Here is a 19590-nt window from a genome sequence, read left to right as displayed (position 1 = left end):
AGTGGATCGTAGAGATGCAATTTTAAGCAAAAAAGTGATTTCTTCTGGGAGGATGAAGCCATGGAACCCCCATTTTAAACTTGGCATAGATTAGTAAGACTTGCTTACTCATTTTTCCCAGAGAATGCTAATTAGCTGTCACAGCTTCTCTGTGGAAGGATTTTCTTTTTCTATAGAATGTTCCCCTCACCACTCTTAAGTTAACTTCAGCCTGAAATTTTAAATAAAGGATTTGCAGAGCACAAATGAGTGGAAACTATGACTTGGGCCATTTGAATACTGTAGGACTTTTTTTAAAAAATAAAACTGTTGGTTTCAGTGTTTTTTGATGCCCATCTGCTTTTTTCCTAACACTGAAGTCCTTTCTGCAGCCTGCACCCAGACTGCTAATGAAGCTCTGGGGTAGACCAGTGCCTGTGTTTATGAACCGGGGGAAGAAAAATGAAGCTCTTATTTGTTTATTTTTGGTACTTTGTCTTAAAATTACCAGCGGCAATAATTTGAATTACTTTTGCAAAGATCAATGTGAGAATCTGGGATTATTTCAATTTTTGTGGGTTTTAGTTCTTATTTGATAGATTAAACATGTTATTTACCCTTTAATTATGAGGTATCAGGTGAAAATCTGCACAAAACAATATGAAAATAATATTTCACAGTTGGCTTTGTGATGGTCAGCAGGTTTGTTGCAAAGACTCCAGGATACCTCATCATGTTCTGCAAGACATTTGGGGTAAAATAATTCAGCATTTATTTTTAAGCTTTCTGCACAAATAAGCGGAGACTCTAAAGGTGGCAGTGTTGGTGAAACTGGGGTTGTATTCTCAGCCTGCATAGGTCTGCTTTCCTCCAAAGCAAACTAAGAGCTCTGGAAGTACGAGAAGTCAGCAGTAATCCTGGGTAGGTGACACTTGGGTAATTATATCTACTCATGGATTACTTTGAAGAGAAGTTTACATACTGAAGATACGTTCAGTCTGTCTGAGATCTTTATACCCACATAGTTATATTTATATAACTATATTTATATATATAAAGGATAAAGTGTATAGAAGGTTCTGAGTTAGATATTTAGGCAGGTCCTGTACAGCTTTGTTTCCTGTGAGCTTTTTTCTGCCAGAGAGACAGCCGCTGGCTAAGTGCAGTTCATTTGGGGTGGGTAGCTTATTGTATATGATTCTAACAGGAAAGCGAGTCCACCTGCTATGGGTTCAGAGAGCCAGTTTGGTGGAAGTTTATGCCTGAATTCTAGCAAATGTCATACATTCCCATTCACAGAGGCTGTTGGTGTAGAGATGGGAAGTTCTTATAGACTAAAGTGATCAAGTATTAGGGATCTGGAAAGAAACTGTGTGGGATTGCATCCTTCTGTCTCTTAGGTGTTTGAGCTACATCCGAGCATGACAGGGAGCAACATCCCCAAACCTTCTCTCCTCACCTACACAGCCGAGCTACACCTGGACTTTCAGTCTCAACCCCTTCCCTCTTGTTCCCCATTTTGGTGTATGGGCAGACACATGAAGTGTATCGTAGGAGGCTCTGTGCTGGTTTTGATTGACATCTTTGGCCCTGATCACTAGGGGGTTCTCAGTTTCATTTCTGGCCTTGTTAAATCTCTTGGTGGGTTACAAATTTGATTCAGAAGGAAAAAAAACAGCCCTGCATTTCTTGGCTGGCTTTCTAAAATGTCATCTTCTGAGAAACAAAGACCCAGCACTTCTAAGAGCCCCACTGTGCAGTTGGACTTCTCAGTACCCAGGACGTCTTGTTTCTTTAGACAGGCAGAAAGAAACTAGGTATCCACATGATTTGAGCTTGGCAAAGCTTTCAGCACTGGGGTGGAACATGCAGGGACTCTGTACTGCATTGTCCACCCCATGCTACTTTGTACCTCAGGCTAACCTCCTACTTACCCTTCCAGGAGTAACGTCGGCCACCATTCATAGAAAGCTTGGTTTTGCAAGTATCCTACCACTGGTATGTAATTCACAAAGTAGTCATAAAGGACAAAAGAGGGTTCTTTCCAACAGAGAGGCAGGGAGAACTTTATTGATGACTTTCTTATTGCTCCTTAAAGAAGATTCTAAAGTCTTTTATTTTCCTTCTTTCTATAGAGGATGAAAGTGCTGGACAGATCTATCACCGAGAGAGAAGAAACGCAATCACTATGCAGCCTCAGAGTGTGCAGGGTCTCAGCAAAATCAGTGAGGAGCCCTCAACATCTAGTGATGAGAGGGCCTCGTTGATCAAGAAAGAGATCCATGGATCTCTACCACATCTGGCTGAGCCCTCTCTCCCTTATCGTGGGACTGTGTTTGCCATGGATCCCCGGAATGGTTACATGGAGCCTCACTACCGTAAGTACTTCTTGCCAATTAGCACTTTTTCTAAGAGACCTAGGGTGAGGAGTGTGTGTGTATGTGTGTGTGTGTGTGCGCGCGCAGGCACATGCATGCACACGTGCACATATGAACATAATGTATGAATTACTGACTCTACATTTATAAAAGTAAGTTTAATTTTATATTTTTTCCTACTTTTGAGTCTCATTCATTCCTTTTAGAGAGTGGCAGTTTCTTGTATTCTAAGCAGTTTTAGGTTTTTCCCGGTATGGAAGTTCAGGGGGTGATTTTATTAGGAATCCACGTAGATATTTGCTGGAGTTTGAAGCTCATGTGCTTTATCTGTGTAGGGATGCTGTTTGAGAAAAATGGGTTGAGGGCGGGAAAGTAGTAAAGTGGGCTACATTGAAAGCCTTTGATGGCAGTTCTCACTTTTAATGATTTTTTTTGGTGTAATAGTTTTGGGTATTCCCATGCTTAATGATTGGTTGAAACAAACTAATTTTAAGAATTCAGTGCTAAATTCGTTACTATGGAAGTCTTTACTGTGAGCCTGACTCCTTGTGAGCTTGCCAGAGACACGGGAAGTTAGCTCTCTAGTCCTCGCTGAGTTAAAGAAGTTGAGCAGGCCTCTCAGAGTGTAAGTCTATGGCAGTTCTTTTCAAAGGCAGCCTATAAGGTGAATGCATACGGGCTGAGTTCACTTCAGGCCTGTTTCTGGTTTAAGGACATAATTTGGCTGTGGAATAATGAAAGTCATGTTACGGTGGCAAAGCCGGAAGCTCCTGGTTACAGATTTATCACCTGGCCAGGGTTTAGGTTTGCCATTTAACCTTCCAGCCTCCTGTTCCAGATGCTCCATTGAGCTCCAGAGAGGAAGACTGGTTTGTGTTTCCCTTTTCCCACGTGATTCAGAAATTTTAGTGTTTTAAGGCAAAAGGTCATTAACCAGATGACTGATTAGTGAGGACAGCTGATTAGAGCATGTTATTTTGCTCAAGAAAGTGCCCAGGATAAAAGCTAATTTCATCCCTTCATTAGTTGGCTGGAAGCAAGGGGAAGGCTCACTCATCACATCAAAGCTTCTTGTAGCAACCTTAAGTCCCAGCAACTGCTTCCCCTACCAGAATATATTGTTGGGAAAAATTGGGATGCAATAAGTTTAAGTAGAAAGGACTCTTTTTTTTTTTATCAGAAGCATGAAAATATGGTTGTTTGGATTTTTGGGGGAGGAGGAGTGGTCAGCTTTTAAAAAGTTAATTGCTTTTCTTGAAAAAAAAATTCCCATTGGTCCCATTATTGAAAGGTGTCTGTTGAAGCAGAAACAAGGACGGAAGGGATTTGGACAACTATTTTTTTCCTTCCTCCTTTTGATTTTTCTTGATTTTTAGGAATGAAGATTTAAAATGGTGTTGGTATGATGCTTTTCTATGGTCACATTTTGAAGTCTCTAGTTGTGTTTTTGTTTGCAGTGTCTTTTGAGTATCATTCATGCAGAAACAGGAGGGATTCCTATACAGTCTCCACCTGGATTTATATATCCTCACGCTAAGCACACTCACTGTGTTGGTTAAGCCTGCCCACAAGTTCCTCCCAGTGTTTTGTATTTCTGTGTGAACACAAGCTTTTCCCATCACAGTGATGTTTTGTTTTGTTTTTTTTTTCAGATGCCCACTAATTAGTGAGGTGTTTAATTAGTCCAGACAGCTGATGAGCCCTTCTTTCTATTGGCTGATGGTAGTGGAACCGTTAACTTTCTATCCAGTTTACAGCTCGTTCTTGCTCCCTTTGTTTTAATGGTTTCCCACCCAGGCATCTCCCCATCCTTTGAGGGATTGGCTGTCCCTTCACTGGGACCCCTGTCCTCACCCAGTTGTCTGTGTGACCCATTTTCTGGCTCACCAAAGTAATACTAACTAACTCTGCCTGGAGATCTCATATTAGGTTTAGACTCATGTATTGCTCTTCTAGTTTGAGGATATAGTTAGTACTCGTAAGTTGATTACTCTTGCAATTTTCCTACTGGAGTATACAAGTGAATGTTGAAGTAACCTTCCAGTCTGTGATCTAGAGCTACTGTAGCCCCTTGGCAAGTAACTATTGAGGCACTGCCCCAATGTTTTTCCTAACTTGGGAGCATTTTGTAGATAGCTATGTACAGAAAATCTAGAAAACTGAACAGATTTGGGTTCCAACCGCAGTGCTTCACTCCGTAGCCCTGTGACCTTGACCTGGTGTGTTGACTGTCAAGAATCATTTCAGCTATGTGCAGTGACATGACTGTGCATGCCTTGGTGATCTTCTGCAGTTGAGGCAATGACATGAAGTCTTACTGAAACCCAGTGCATGCTTAGTACCTCAGATTATGAAGCCCTTCTGCTGGTCTTCTGTCTGTGCTCCTCTTTACTTCTCCTCTTCCTCTGCCACCGTCTTCACGTCACCCCTGAAGCCTTGTCATCTCTGAGACAGTGAATTTGTTTTTCTAACAGACCTGGGCACCTCTGTCCACAGACTCAGATTAGAAAATGAGTGGGTCCTAAGCAGGGAGAAAGGTAGGGCAAGAACCATACCCCATGCCTTCTCTAAAGGTCATCTTTCCCGCTGAACCCTAGTTTGCTCTGGCTTTTCTCTGCTGTGTAAGTAAAGACATGGAGAACATTTTAGGTTTGTTCTAGAGGTTATAACATTCTAAATTTATGTAGCAAGTAAAAGTATAGAAAAAGGTGCAGTACTATTTGTTGATGAAAAATTAGTTAAAAGATTCTAAACAAAGCTTCTACCAGATAGAGTATAACTTTATTTTTCCAGAACCCTGTTTGGTTATTTAATCTTCTAGTTATACCAAGTGGGTTATTTTTTTAAATGTGTTCATGATCACATCTGCATACTGCACATGGACTTAATTATCCAAGCAAAGCTAATGACTAATATGAGCTAAAGGTAATAAATGTCCTAAGAATTTAAAAAATGTATTGGAATGAGACATTAAATTTTATCCCATTTCTGTTTCTTGTAAGTAAAGCTGTCTCCTGCAGTGGTGTCCAAGCCCAAGGACATGGTAGACCTTTATAACTCAGGTTCAGTAACCTCTCTGTAGGCTATTCAGGCCTCGGTCCTCTGTTTCCCAGCCCTCTGAGAGAAAAGTCTCCATGAGTCCAATGTGGCTGGCTATGAACAGTCAGTAATTCCTTCGATGCTCCGTGGTTGGAAAATGTAGACTTTTCAAAATGCCTAATTTGTGCTTTTATATATACTAATTTTGTATTTCTAAAGTGTGGGTAGGTTTCCTGTAAGACCAGAAAAGGGAAGGAAAAAGAACCCAAAACATCTTTTTTTCCCTCCAAAGAACATATGTAAAATTTTTATTGCGTAAGATCTTATTATAATGGATGCACAGTGCTGAGTCTTCTGAAACTGTTGTTAGGCAGAATTCAAAGTATTTTAGGGTTTGTGGGTTTGACTTTAAAAATATAAAAGAAAATAAAGAAGAAAGCCCAGGGATAGCGGGCACTTCAAACATTCTCAACATGTGTTTGGAATAAAATCCACACGGTGGGGTGGGGTGCCATGGGGTGGGGTATTCTCTCATGAAGGGTAGCCGTAGATGGGCTGTATGTCAGAGCAGGAGAATAAGCATGCAAGTTGCATGGCTCAGACATGATGTGGTGCTGACAGCCTTTTGGCCACAGCATCACTCACATGTTATAATTTGGGATATCTTGAAGTGGGAGGGGGGGGCTAGATTTAGGAATCCTATCTGCTATTAGCAAAGTCAGGTGAAGAGACCTCATCTCTTGCCCAGAGATTGCTGAGCGAAGTTTCTCTCCTCTTGCTCCACCTGTAGCCAGCTATTTTAAACCACCGTCACCTGCAATTTTCATTTAGTGCCATACATTTATTGTTTTATAAGCCTGGAAAAGCAGGTGACATAATAGTTCAAGCATTCCTTCTGCTCTCACTGACACTTCGCTTTTATTCACTTCCCTGTTACAGAAAGCATATGTTTTGCTGTCTTCCTTCTCACTTCGAAGGGTGTAGTTTTGTAGCTGTCCCTGTAGGGCTCTGTGTGTAAAGTTTGTTGGAGTCACTGAGCATGTCAGAGAAGATCTGTTTGTTTCTTTTAAAAAGGGAGCGAAAAGATTTCTTCTCTTTCAGAAGTTCAGGTCTCCTTCATAGTTTCATTGTGCACAGACTGCTTTTTTCCCCCTCTGCATCTCCCCCGCTCCTAAGTAGTAATTCTTCATGGAAAATATGATGCATTCTTCCATGCAAAGGCTTTGATTGAAAACACACCACTGCTATTCTCACTTATGTTACCCAGCTCAAATGACAGAACTATTAGTTGCTAATTAGCAAAACCTGAGGAATTAGCTTAAAGAAAAGAAATGGAATTTTTAATTGGCTCGAATTTATTTTCTGTAGAAAGCTATTGTGCTGTGCCCACTTGTAATCTTGTGTGCTTAAAATATTTTTTAAAAAGCACATGCAAGCGTTTTTTTGTTTTTTTTTCTTACCTGTCCATCTTTGTGTTAGCTGACTTTCCACAGCCTTAGAAATACATCTTGTGACTGAGGGGGAGAGGTTCCATATTTTACATATTTAATAGGTGCACCTGCTTACATCCCTTCTACTTTGCAGTTGTCATCTAGAGACTGTAGAGATAAAAATGCCTACAAGGCACAAAAGAACAGTGTGGCGTTGACCGAACTGCGAAGGTAGTGACAGTTCCCTGAGCACATAGTCCCAGCCTCATCTGCATTGTCTTTTCCTCTTTAGAGAACTGCTGATGAGCTGAGCAGGATGTCTTATTTCCCTACTGAATGTTAGATTATTTAAGTAGAGGGACTGATCCTGGGTAGTTCTCAGGGTGGGGGTGAGGCGGGGGTGGCTATGCTGGCTATCGTGCTTCTTGCTGTGTGGGAGGGAAGGAGTGGGGCTGGCAGAGTCTCCCAGCCCTTGTGCGTCCGTTATTTGTGAGCTTAGGAGACTTTGCTCTTCTTACCTTTTCTCAAAAGTTCAGTGTAACATTGGCACTTGCTTGCAGGGATCCAGGATAGAAACAACGAGCCATTGCTGTAGAGTCTTATAGCTACCTTCATAGCTACCCTATGAAAATGGAGATAAGTCCAGCTTTCTGACTTTGAACTTTTCCTAAGGAAGGTTGAGAGATGGTGAGTGAGAGGAGGACCAGATAACTAGGAAAATTTCTGTAGCATTTGGAGAAACGCTGATTAACTCTAGCTATAGATTTTAGAAAGCCTCACTGATGAGAAAAAGAAAGAAAAAGAAACCATGTGTTCTTGAAAAAAAATCACGTAGCCCATGACAAAATGGCCTACCCCTCCCATATCCCCAGGCAACACCCCCTAGCATCAATCAGAACTGGCTCTCTTTGGACCGTGGCTCTGATGCTCTCTGCCTTCTGGTTCTGCTCATAGGTTGATTCACCTAGAGCCATTAGATATAAGTACCATCTGCCAAGATGCCCTCCTATCCTGGACGCTGAAGAGCCATGGGAGACTTATATTTAAACACATTGTTACTGCTTTCCCTTTGGTTGTACTGAAGGGACATCTCTTTTGGAATAATGTGATAATGTCAAAGGCTGTATTTGGCTTTTATGTTAACCAGATTTCTGTGGGAAGGTTGGGGAGAAGGCCTCTATTCTACCATAGCCCAGAGTATAGTTCGGAACTGTTAAGTTGCTTGACCTTGGCTGTGTTGGAGATTAAAGGCCTACAGGTTATCCAACAGAGGTTACTATGTGGAAATTGGGAGAGATGTAGTTCCTTCTGTTGTTATCTTAGGGTTAGTCATTATGTGCCATACAGCCTCCTCTGAGAGCTATAAAGTTGTTGGGATTCCCATGAAAGATGAATTGTAGCCCTTTGGAATAAGTTGACAGGTTAGACACAGAAAGAATATGAAAGCTTTTTTAATACTGTGCGACTAGCACAGGAGAGCCGCCTGTTTTAGTTGACGTGACACTCATGCAAGATGGGACTGCTGGGTAATTTTTTTCTGAAGCTGAGGGAAGCGTAGTGCTGCTTGCCCTTTTCTTCAGTAGCCTCAGTGATTCACGATTTTGGTAATAATGTCCCTAGCGATCCTTGTCCATCGTGTGTGAAGCCTATGCTAATGAGACCTCCCATCACAGCTCAGCCCAGGAGTAAGAGTGCAGTTTTCTAAAATTGTCACACCATTTTTACACCCTTCTTAATTTGGCACCAACCGAAATGACACTGTCCTAGAGTCCTTTCCCTCCAGTCCTTGTGTTTTGCTTCCTTCTTTCTGACCTTAGAGGAAAGCAGGAAAACAATGACTCCTGCCCCTTTTCAGCTTCTGACAGATTCCTTTGCGGCTTCTAATGGAAGCAACATTATCCGTGGCCCTCCTCCTTTTTCTTGTATAATTAAAGAATGTTACCTTTGATGTCTCTTGAAAGCCGTGTCTCCCATCCTGCTTTGCCTTTCTTGATCTTGCATCTATAAATCTGTGCTGTGTCCTCACACTTCTCCATGAAAGGGCTCCATTTTTCTCTCTTCTGCCTTTTCATAGTTTGGATTAATAGAGTAACCAATTTGGTCTTTTATTGTAGTCCTGGTGCCCTGATACAGTTTAGATGCTTGTATCCTACTTTCTCAGTTATTTGGGTCTTGCTTTGGTCTCCAGTAAATAATTAAGATCTTTTCACTTTCCTAGAGCTATCCTGTCTTTTGTGGGACTGAAATTTTCCATTGGCCTCTATTTCAGATGGATTTCTTCATCTTAGATCAAAAAGAAGACAATTTTTTTCTTATTGTTGGATTTGACTGTCCAGTCATTTAACTGTGCCTGTCATTTGTTAAGTGAGCATGTACTTACTGAATGGCCTAAGTACTGCAAAACACTGAACAAAACGAACAGTCCCCTGCTTCTGTGGGTCATGGAGACAAACAAAGTCACTGAGAAGGACTTAAGTGAAAGATAATGTGTTTTTTAGGAGTATGTGAAGCACACAGATCCTCTGGACAGTGGTTTATCAACATCTCTCTATCATTGTCTCTCCTTTGGGTAATCCACCCTCTGCCCACAAAGGTTTCTTAAGCTCTCCCTGGGTATCAGTCAGCCTAGAAGGCTTTCTGAAGGAGGTAACATTCATGTAATACTAAGGCAAAGTTACAGGAGGAAAGACAATTCTAAGTCAAGGGACATTCTCACTGGCCAGGAGGCCACAGAAAGCCTGATACCCGAGGAGAACTAAAATCTTTGTGGGCAGAGGGCAGATTCACCATGGGAGAGACAAAGAAAGAGAGACATTGACAGACCACTGTCCTGAGAAGCTGTCTTCTCAGCATCAAATCCAGGATGATCTTAGACTTGGTGCATGGCTTTGTCAGTTAGCAAACCTCTGGGTAACTATGATATGGCAAACCAAGAGTTTCTCAGCCTCAGAGACTTGCTTTACCCAGCTTTGAGGATTTTCTTAGTCCCCCACCTCCACTGCTTGCCTTCTGGGACTTGCCTGGCTGTCTGCTCACCCCTACTTCCAACAGCATTTTATATTTTCATATGAAGACAAAATAATGACATTTCCTCCTGTTCTCCAACTGTTGCTCTTGTATATACTAGGTGACCCCAATAGTCACAGTATCTTGAACCCAAATTATAAGTCCCAAACACGGGAAGTCATGTGCTTGATTTCTCTAAAGAACCAAATATTCTGTATGAAGACTTTTTTTTTCCTTCAAAATCTCATTTCACAATGAGAAAACTCAAACCATTGCACATGTCTTATTGGGAAGCTTCCGGATCAGCATAAGACATTCAAGCCAGAAATACTATAGGGAGGACCTCTGTTCAGCTGGAGATGGCACCAGCAATAACAGGGAGATGAAGCTGGGGACCCAGTAGCCAAAATGTCAGAGAAAAGAACAAAGACTCACATTAGTGGGAATGAGCCTTCCATCCTCCTGGGGTAAAATAATCTGATGGGAGATGCTGGAACCCTGGAGCAGGAGACCCTGGCCTCCCAGTAGGGGTCTTGGTTCTAATCAGCAGACATTGTACTGGCCAGTGGGAGCCCACTCTAGGGAGCAAGTGTTTACCTTTTCTACTGGGGGTCAGGGGACTCAAATCTACATGCTGATTGTGCTCTGACTGGAGGGTGGAATCGGAGGAGGAGCCTGTTTCCTAGGAAATACCAAGAGAGGCAGAGCAGTGTACATAGGAGTGCCGAAAAACAAACAGCCCCTCTACTTTTGACTTGCCTTCTTGGGCTAATTCTATTCTCAAAGTGCTCAGGATTTCAAGCTCCTCTTCTTGTTTCTGTTTTTCCCCTTTATAAGGAATGCTCTCCCCCCACCCCTACGCCACTCCCATCCCCAGTTCTCAGGGCCCAGAAGGGAATTACATAACATGGTGGTTTTCCTGTCGCCTTACTTCCTACCAGAAGGACTGTGATCCCTCCCTGCTTCGACTCTCCTTTATTCCCTCCCCACTACTAAAATCCCTTCAGCTACAAAGGCTTCCTTCCAGGCCCCCATGTACCAGAACTCCCTTTGGTCTCCAGGCTTTTGCAAATCTTCCTTTCTCTCTAGACGACTCTTCTAGCCTCTTTACCACAAGACTGTTGTAATGCCATTTCTCCAGGAGGACTTCGGGACTCTGTGGATTGGCCATTTCAACCCTGTATATAGCTTACTTCTCTAATATACACTCCCCCACACACATACATAAAGACATCTAGGGTATGGATTTTTATATAGCTCACTTTGTCATTGATATTTTGACAATATTGTGTATCTATTACATTGCTGTAAATTGATCATCTAAAGACATAGTCAGTGAACAGTTGGAAGCATCTTTCTAGGATATTTTTCTAGGACCCAGTCCCCTTACTTGACTACACTGATATGACCTGTGCAAGCATATAGTACCTGATATTTTTCTTCATTTCAAAAACTAATTTTTTGAGAGTCTGCTGTGACTGAGACACTGTCCTAGATAGCTAGTGTTTACCAAATCATGTCCTTGCTCGCAAAGCTGCTGAGAAGAAACATATACCAAGTACCTCGCCAGAGACCTCAAGAAGGAACAACAGATGCTCCCTTATGGATGGTGTAACTGGAGATGTGCTGCTGGTGCTGGTGCTGGTGCTGGTGCTGCTGGTGCTGGTGCTGGTGCTGGTGCTGGTGCTGGTGCTGGTGCTGGTGCTGGTGCTGGTGCTGCTGGTGCTGGTGCTGCTGGTGCTGCTGGTGCTGCTGGTGCTGCTGGTGCTGGTGCTGGTGCTGGTGCTGCTGGTGCTGCTGGTGCTGCTGGTGCTGCTGGTGCTGCTGAGTGTGTGTGGGACACCTTGCTCAGGAACCAGAAGCCAAAAAGCTGGAGTGATAGGCTGAGAAGGGACAAGTGTGGTCCTGGCCATGGAGTAGGGTGGTCTGGGGAGACAACTGGAAGATTCAGTTGACTTGAGTTTTATTTTTGAACTGTCACTCTGGCAGGAGAGGTAGAATGTAGAAGAGATGTAGCCACCCAAACAGGCTCTCTCCTCAGACACCGTAGCCCAGATGTGGAGCTCCCCTCCACCTGAAAAACATTTTATAGCATAGCCTCTACCCTTGAACTAAATTCACGTAATTTGATGAGTTAGTGTCAAGATTTCTCCTTTGATCGATGAGGATATCAAAGCCCAAGTGAGCTGAAGAACTTGCCTGTTTTATAAGGTTGAGAAAGGGTTAAAATGAGGTTTGAACCTGTTTTACTTATAATCGGAGGTTCTTCACTTGTGATTAATGACTGACAATTTCAAAGGATGGTCCAGACTTGTGCAAGGGCCAGTTCTGACGGGCAGCATGTCAGACTGATTGACTAGAGGAAACTCAGAAGCTCTGTTGGTCTTGAGGCTCTAGTACGGAGTAGTGACAGTGGCCATATGTAGATGTGGGGTGCAGGTGGTTTTGGGGTGAGAATGGGAAACTTTGTGGTTTTTGTTATTTGCTCTCATCCTATTGTTTGGGTATCTGGTTCTGTTCATTCCTCCTGCCCCTACCTTCCACTGCCATCACACAAATATTTCATGTTTTTTATGTGTATATTTATATGTGAGTTCACACATACAAATGTGGTAGCTGTGGAATCCAGAGAAGTAATCAGATTCCCGGACTGGAGTTACAGGGCATGGCATGGGGCACCAAACTAAATAAAGTCCTCTGCAGCAGGAGTATGGGTTCTTTGCTGCTGAGTCATCTCTCCATCTCTCATTTTGGTCATTTTTACCTTCGTGTTCAAGTGGGTCTGATGTGGGTGACCATGAGGAATTTATAGTTAGTTAATACTTTCTCAAAGTGGAATTACATATAGCTTAATTATAGGAAGGCTCTGAGTTCTCTCTCTGCTCCATTTAGGGGAACAGGAGCAATCACAGTAGGTGCCTGTGTAGAATACTTACTTGGCCAGTTGCTGATCTGAGGACCTCACTACACAGCTTTTTTGTTTGTTTGCTTGCTTGTGTAGAAACACATTCTACCTTGAAGCAATTGAGGGTCAGCTAGGTCATGCGCACACTTGAACCTGAGCTCCAGGCCTGGGATTTGGGGTAAAGGAGGGAGGTCCTGGGATCATGGCTTTTCTACTTTGTCCCCCACTTGTGCTGTTTTACTCTGGTTTCTCTTCATGGTACAGTAGTAGCACTGGGAACACAGAACCTCTCTTTGGATCAAAGCACTCTTATTATTTGAACTCCAGTTCTAAAGAGCAGTGACTATGTACTAGGAACTTTGTTATATCAACAAATGGCACAGTAACTGGTTCTCCGTATGCCTTTTCTGTTCATAGGGCTGCCAGTAACACAAAGGTCGCTCAGTGATACGCAGCTCTGTGATGCTCAGCCTGTCCCTCTCAGTGGCTTTTCATAGGGCAGCAACCTCTCCCTGCATCTGCAGGGCAGGAAGTGTCAGGGACAGTGTACCAACTTTAGCTGTATACTTGGGGTTTTTATTTGGAAGGGTGCTAAGTGGGAACCACATAAGTGTATAGTAGTCTTACTAAGGTGGGCAGGACAGTCCATTGTTTCTTCACTTTGGCATCTCAGACAAATGATTGAGGGACCAGAGGGATGATTTATGAGAAAAGATGAAAGACAAGATGAATGACAAAGCTTGTTTAGGTTAAAGCCAAGCTTGGCAACTCTCAACCAGTCATCGAAGAAAGACACCGAGTGGAAAAGTCTGTGGAGCCAACAGAGGAAGCCTCTGGCATCTTCTGCTTATTCTGGGACCCGCAGCTAGGGCTGATATTTTGCAGTAAAGGCGTCCATGGGCCATTAGTCCCCGTCGGCCATCCTGCATTCCAGGAGACTTCCTGGGCTAGAGCTGGGTCTGTGTAGCCCAGATACATGTCATAACAGTGCTCTTTCTGTCTGGAAAGTAAGAAAAGTGAACGTCAAGACTTTTTAGAGTGACTGTGATCCCCCGAGAAACCTTTAACTGAAGACGTCTAAAACTTATGGAAAAATGATTACAAGCCTTTTAGAGAAGGCAGAGGCATGCCTTAGATATTTTTCTGCCTCCTCCATTCATCGATCTCTACATACAGTAAAATAAGAGTAAGGCCCCAGCTCTCGATTTTATATTTGAGGGAAAGTATGAAACAACACATGAAAACAATTAAGTCACATATCGACAGGTTTGAACTGGTGAGATGAAAGGCTCAGGTCTGATGAGGGTGATTACTGATTCTAAGGGGGAGGTGAAGGGTGGTTTACAACAGTACTTTGGCTCCATGGCAAAATTAAATCCAGTATGAAATTTCTCCTAATTAACATTTCCCTACTTCCCTCCAAATATCAAATATATGGACTCTAAGAAATTCACGTAGCATACATGCCAGGGCCTGCTTTCTTTCTGCTTGATCTGTTCCAGCTGTTATTAGCTTTCGTGTCTGACTATCATTAATTTATAGTCAGTTCTGAACGCTATCTGAAATGTTCCCCTGAATTTTAGACATTTGAGGGCAGACTTCGCGTGAGTTCATCTTGATCTTTGCTAGTATTTCAGGGTGCTGGTTCCTTGTGCCATAGTAACCCTTAAGGGCCTTCCTATGGTGACATGAACAGTGTGTGCCTATTCTTTCTCACTGCTAATTCCTTCTGTTCCTTACCTGATTACTCAAACCTCTACATCCTTTGGATGCCTGGTTGGCACTTAGTACATGCCCCTAAAATACCACAAGGACAGAAGTGATTAGTTTTCTTTTTCTTTTTTTCTCTTTGTACCTTTTGATTACCTACAGTGTAATTTCATTTCTTGGCTTTGATATTTCACCAAAGCTGTTAAGAATGTCTTTTTTTTATACCTTTGGATGTCTTTTAGTAGTAACAGAGGGCACATGGCATTCAGGTTTAGGTTTAGGTCGCTAATACTAAGTTTCCCTTTGTATGCTTGGCTACTTGAAGTTACTGTTTCATATGGACAGCTCTGTGTTCGTACTAAGTCTTGAGACAGAGTGGTCAAACTAATGGGATTGGAGTTGCCCAGCCATTTACTCACATTGCCTACCTCTTCTCTGATGGCTATGGTGTGTGTGTGTGTGTGTGTGTGTGTGTGTGTGTGTGTGTGTGTGTGTGTGTGTGTTTGATGTGGCATTGTGCCATCCGAGAAGGGGGACCCTCAGGAAAGAAAATCATTCCATAAGATCTATGGGATTAAGTTGTAGGCAGGCACATAAGGCATTTTCTTGTTAGTCATCAGTATGGAAGGTCCAGCTTATTGAGTGCTGTACGATCCCTGGATTGATGGCCTTGGGCACCATATGAAAGCAGGCTGAGCAAGTCTGGAGGAGTAAGTAAGCCACATTTTTCCATAGCCTCTGCTTCAGTTTCTGCCTCCTGGTTCCTGCCTTGAGTTGCTGATCTGCCTTCCCTCAGTGATAGACTGTTAATGAAAGTATAATATGAAGTAAATCATTTTCTCCCCACGTTGTTTTTTGTCATGGTGTTTTATTATAGCAGTGGAAACCTAAGACACCTTTCCGGAGAAAAAGTGTTTAGGAATGCAGCTCTCATCTCTTTGGTGGAATTCTCCTCTCATAGAATAGTCTGCGTATTGTTTTCCTCCAATCTTCTCTTTGTGGTAACAGTGCAGCCTTACGTTTTTGAAGCTGTGCTCTTGCTATTACTCTGCAGATTTTATTGAGTCACCATTGCATAATGAGCCACTGAGTGTGTGTGACTCTTAAGTCATTAGTTCTTAACCTTCATGATGCTTCACCTGGAATACAGTTCCCCATGTTGTGGTGACCCCAGCCATAGTTACTTTTGTTTCCACTTCATAGTTATAATTTTGCTGTTGTTGTGAGTTATTATGTAAATACCTGATATGTAAGATGGTCTTAGGAGACCCCCATGAAAGGGTCACTGGACCCCAAAAGGTTGTCCTGATCCCCAGGTTGAGAGCTACTGCCCTAAGACGCACTGTTCTGCTCTGTTGTGTTTAGCATTAAGATTCTAGTTCCAAGCTCCATTCCATAGAGCTGCATGATAAAGTGGTGACTGGCCCCTGTTTTCAGCTGTCCTGCAGAGTGAAAACGTGGTGTGGGTGCAAGCCAGCTCCACTGTTCCTGACCCTAGAGAGAAGGCGACTTGGTGTGCTTGTGTGTGAGGGTGCATCCAGATTGAGAAGCACCAGGCGCGGATTGTTCCACTGACTTTGAGGTTAATGAACTTGGCGATAGACTTGATGGCTGTCTTCTGGGTACGCCTTGTCCTTACTTGTGAGCTAACTGTATTGAGAACCAAGGGAGTAGCTTTACTCATCCTGGAGCTCCTAGCTTTGTTTGGATGCCAGCCTCTTTTTGCGAAAGAGCCCGGCAGAGAAGCAGACACAGCCCAGGGACTCAGAGTGTTTTCTTCTTCCCCTTGAAACAGAGAAAGTGTGGCTCTGTGTCTTATTTATGTTTGTAAGTGAAGTTTTAATGACGTTTATTTACTCATGTGTCAGAGGGCACTCTGGAGTCAGTGCTGGCCCTCCACGTGTGCTTCCTTGAGGTTGCCTCAGGTCTGTAGATTTGGCAGTAGCCATCTTTATCTACTGTTCTATCTTGCTGGCTCCACTGCTTGTGTTTTTACAAACCGATTCTTTAAACATTTCTACAAAAAGGTATTTCTTTTTAGGACTTGTATCGAAGGAAGCCTTCAGTGATTTGAAGTACTGGTGAGGTTTTTATATGGGGTGTGACAGTGCTTGTAACTATGGAGACAGTTTGTGAGGCGGCCTCATCAGGACAGTGTGTGAGGACTGCCTGTGTTTGGGGCTCTCCTCATGCTGGATCTCTTAGGATCTCCTTCCATCCCTACCTACTGGGTCACCTCTCTTTACTGATGTAGGAACAGCTAGTTTTCTTGCTATTCCAAGAGTAAAAAGAAACTTAGAGGCTGTGGCCCCTAATCCACTTAATGAGGTGTAATGACAGTTCACTGCATTTTTGCCCCCAAGTAATGTTCTAGAGTAGGAGATCTGTGTCAGATATGAAGGCTTCCCCCTGAAACAGATTTGAAGAAGCAACTAAGCTTTGTGTGTGTGTGTGTGTGTGTGTGTGTGTGTGTGTGTGTGTGTGTGAGATCCTTTTTGTAGAAAGATCCCAATAGAAAAAAAAGTAAACATTTTTAATAGTTTGATACTTTATTATATTTCTATTTAATTGGAGGCTAGAGAGATGGCTCAGTGGTCTGGCTGCCCTTTGGAGGTTAGATTCACAGTACCCATGTGATGCCTTAGAAACCTCTATAACTCCAGTCCCAGGGGTTCAGTGCCCTCTTCTGACCTACGTGGACAATGTGACATGTGGTGCACAGATCTTCAGGTACTCTCCTGTCAACAGTGACAAAGGTGTCAGTGCTTTGTTGATACCTTATAGTCATGCCATGTCTGCTCATGTGTTTGTGAACTGACTTTGAAAACCAAGAAAGCACCGACAACCCTCTGTGTGTAGAATTTTGCTCTGTTTTGCTGGATCAACTATTCCACATCATGTTTACCTTCTGAGGACCTGGTGTTCTGAACCCATACGTTGTCCAACAGTGATACAAACAAACACACACACACACACACACACACACACACACACACATTTGTGTCAAGGTATGAAAAGAGTTTGTGTTTTCTAATTTTTAAGACATGTTTTTATACCCATCAGCCTCCGTTTTGGCTGTTTCTGTGAGCCTTCCACTGTTACTTGTGTTTGTGCTATCTTTATACCCTGTCCGCGTTGCCTGTGTGCATATCTGCTTTTGCTGAGCAGACAGCTCCATCTCAGACATCGCTCCATAAAATTCTTGGTGTAGAACTACTGTTTCTTGGATTTTATGACTCTCAGATTTAGTTTCTTTTACTACAAGATACTGAGTTATTTCCTCAAAACATAAGATGCACAGTTCTTTCTACTTTGTCCATTCCCTTTCTGGATGGTTTACAGAATCCCAACTTCAGAAGTCTTTCTCAGACAGATTATCAGTTGTTGTTGTATTTCTGTTACAGGTAATAGTAATATGTATGTATGTATATATGTATGTATGTACCCATGCATGTATAGATATTTGAGAATTGTGTTTCTTTGCCTTTGTACAAATATTGGGCTCTCTTTACAGCGTGATTTTAAAGTATGCTCATGGACTTGTTTTTATTTACTTTAATTTTTTGTGTATTTATTTTTCTTTTATGTATGTGAGTACACTGTAGCTGTTGTCAGACACACCAGAAGAGGGCATCAGATCCCATTACAGATGGTTCTGAGTTACCATGTGGTTGCTGGGAATTGAACTCAGGACCTCTGGAAGAGCAGTCAGTGTTCTCACCTTCTGAGTCATCCCTCTAGCACTATTTAGTTTAAATTTTATGTCGCCTCATTCATTAGTCTCATCACTTGATAGATTATTTCAGTAGAATGATGCAATCTCTTTTAATGTTCTCACTTTGTACTCTCTGTTCTTTCTTCTCAGCATTCTTAGTTGAATGCTGGAGACAGGCTAGCTGGGTTACTTATCTGTGCCTCTTATTTCAATACCATTCTCCTTTCCATTGCTTTTGCTTCTGTGCTCTGAGAAACATATTTGACTTCATCAAGTGTTTGTAATAATATTTTTGCAGCCATATTTCTAATTTGAAGAGTTTAATTTTGTACTTACAGTTTGAATTTTAAAGAACATTAACAGGCCTCTTTATAGTGCTTTTTTTTTTTTAAAGTACCATGTATGTAGTACTTTATCAAAATTCTAAATGTTTCGCTAAGTAAGATTTTGGTCATTCTGGTCTTATTTGTGCTTGTGCCCTTCTGTTTGTACACCTAGCTTTTGATCTTGGCAGTTACGTACGTAGACATCAGGCGTGGGAATACTTGCCCCATTGTCTTCTACTTGGACAACATGGAGGCTTGTCTTTCTTAGAGCAAGCTTTCTGAATACCGGTGTACACAGGCAGGATTTTCTTTAGGAACACAAGGTAGGATCATGAGGCACTTGACTCTGGAGGGTCAGTAAGAGCTCTTAGGGCTTGGCCATGAGCTGAAGCTCACTCAAACATGCTGGGACCCATGCAAGAAGTTCAAGGTGGCAGAGCTCTCATGGTGAGCACATTTCAGTTATAGAACCTTGGAAAAGAAATACCGAAACCTATACAGAACATTCTCAGAACAGCTCTTCCTGCACTTTAGAGAAGAGCCAAGTAAATATTATTCAGGAGAACTCCAGCTACTTTGTTGCTGTGCTGCATTTCAGGAGGACAGGCTGCATGACTGATGTGGAAAGACACCATTGGAAAGCCTGCCGATGCCAGGGCCTCTTACTTGGACGATGCCCTTTTTTGCCCCATAAAGAATGTCGGAGGCAAATGCTTCTTTGCAAGCATTCTCTGTGTATGGCTCATTCTCTGTGTATGGCTCTAGCCGTGTCCACTTCTGGTCTTGCGTCACAGAACCATCTTGACTGCATTTCATTGGATGTGGTGCAAGTACAGGCTTAGCTTCCGATTCTCATGCTGCCGTAGCGGTCACGGCTACTTTATCGCAGGCCTTTCCGAGCCTCCGCTCCCTTATCTGTGCACGAGCACCTTACTAGAGTCTTCTGTGAGTGTTGACTTGCTTAGAGTCCTCAGAAGTCTGTAGTGAAGTGAGTGCTCAGAATTCTTACTTCTTAATATGATTCTCAATTCCTACCTCCTTTTTTTATTCTAGCATGTTTCTCAGAGGGATATGACTTTTATTTGTTTAGCCTGCCTCTTAG

General features: G+C 42.6%; 1 protein-coding gene across 2 annotated transcripts in view; it reads left to right on the top strand.

Annotated features, from left to right (window-relative positions):
* Gli3 (GLI family zinc finger 3) overlaps nucleotides 1-19590 on the top strand; it is a 274470-nt gene that overhangs the window by 86675 nt on the left and 168205 nt on the right. For both annotated transcript variants that reach the window (XM_087589731.1, NM_080405.2), the window contains 1 exon segment: nucleotides 2115-2357. In XM_087589731.1, coding sequence (XP_087445857.1) covers nucleotides 2115-2357 — 243 coding nt within the window.

The sequence above is a fragment of the Rattus norvegicus genome, chromosome 17 (assembly GCF_021556685.1).
Source record: "Rattus norvegicus strain SHRSP/BbbUtx chromosome 17, alternate assembly SHRSP_T2T, whole genome shotgun sequence".
NCBI classification, from domain to species: Eukaryota; Metazoa; Chordata; class Mammalia; order Rodentia; family Muridae; genus Rattus; species Rattus norvegicus.
This window is presented reverse-complemented; position numbering and strand designations above follow the sequence as displayed.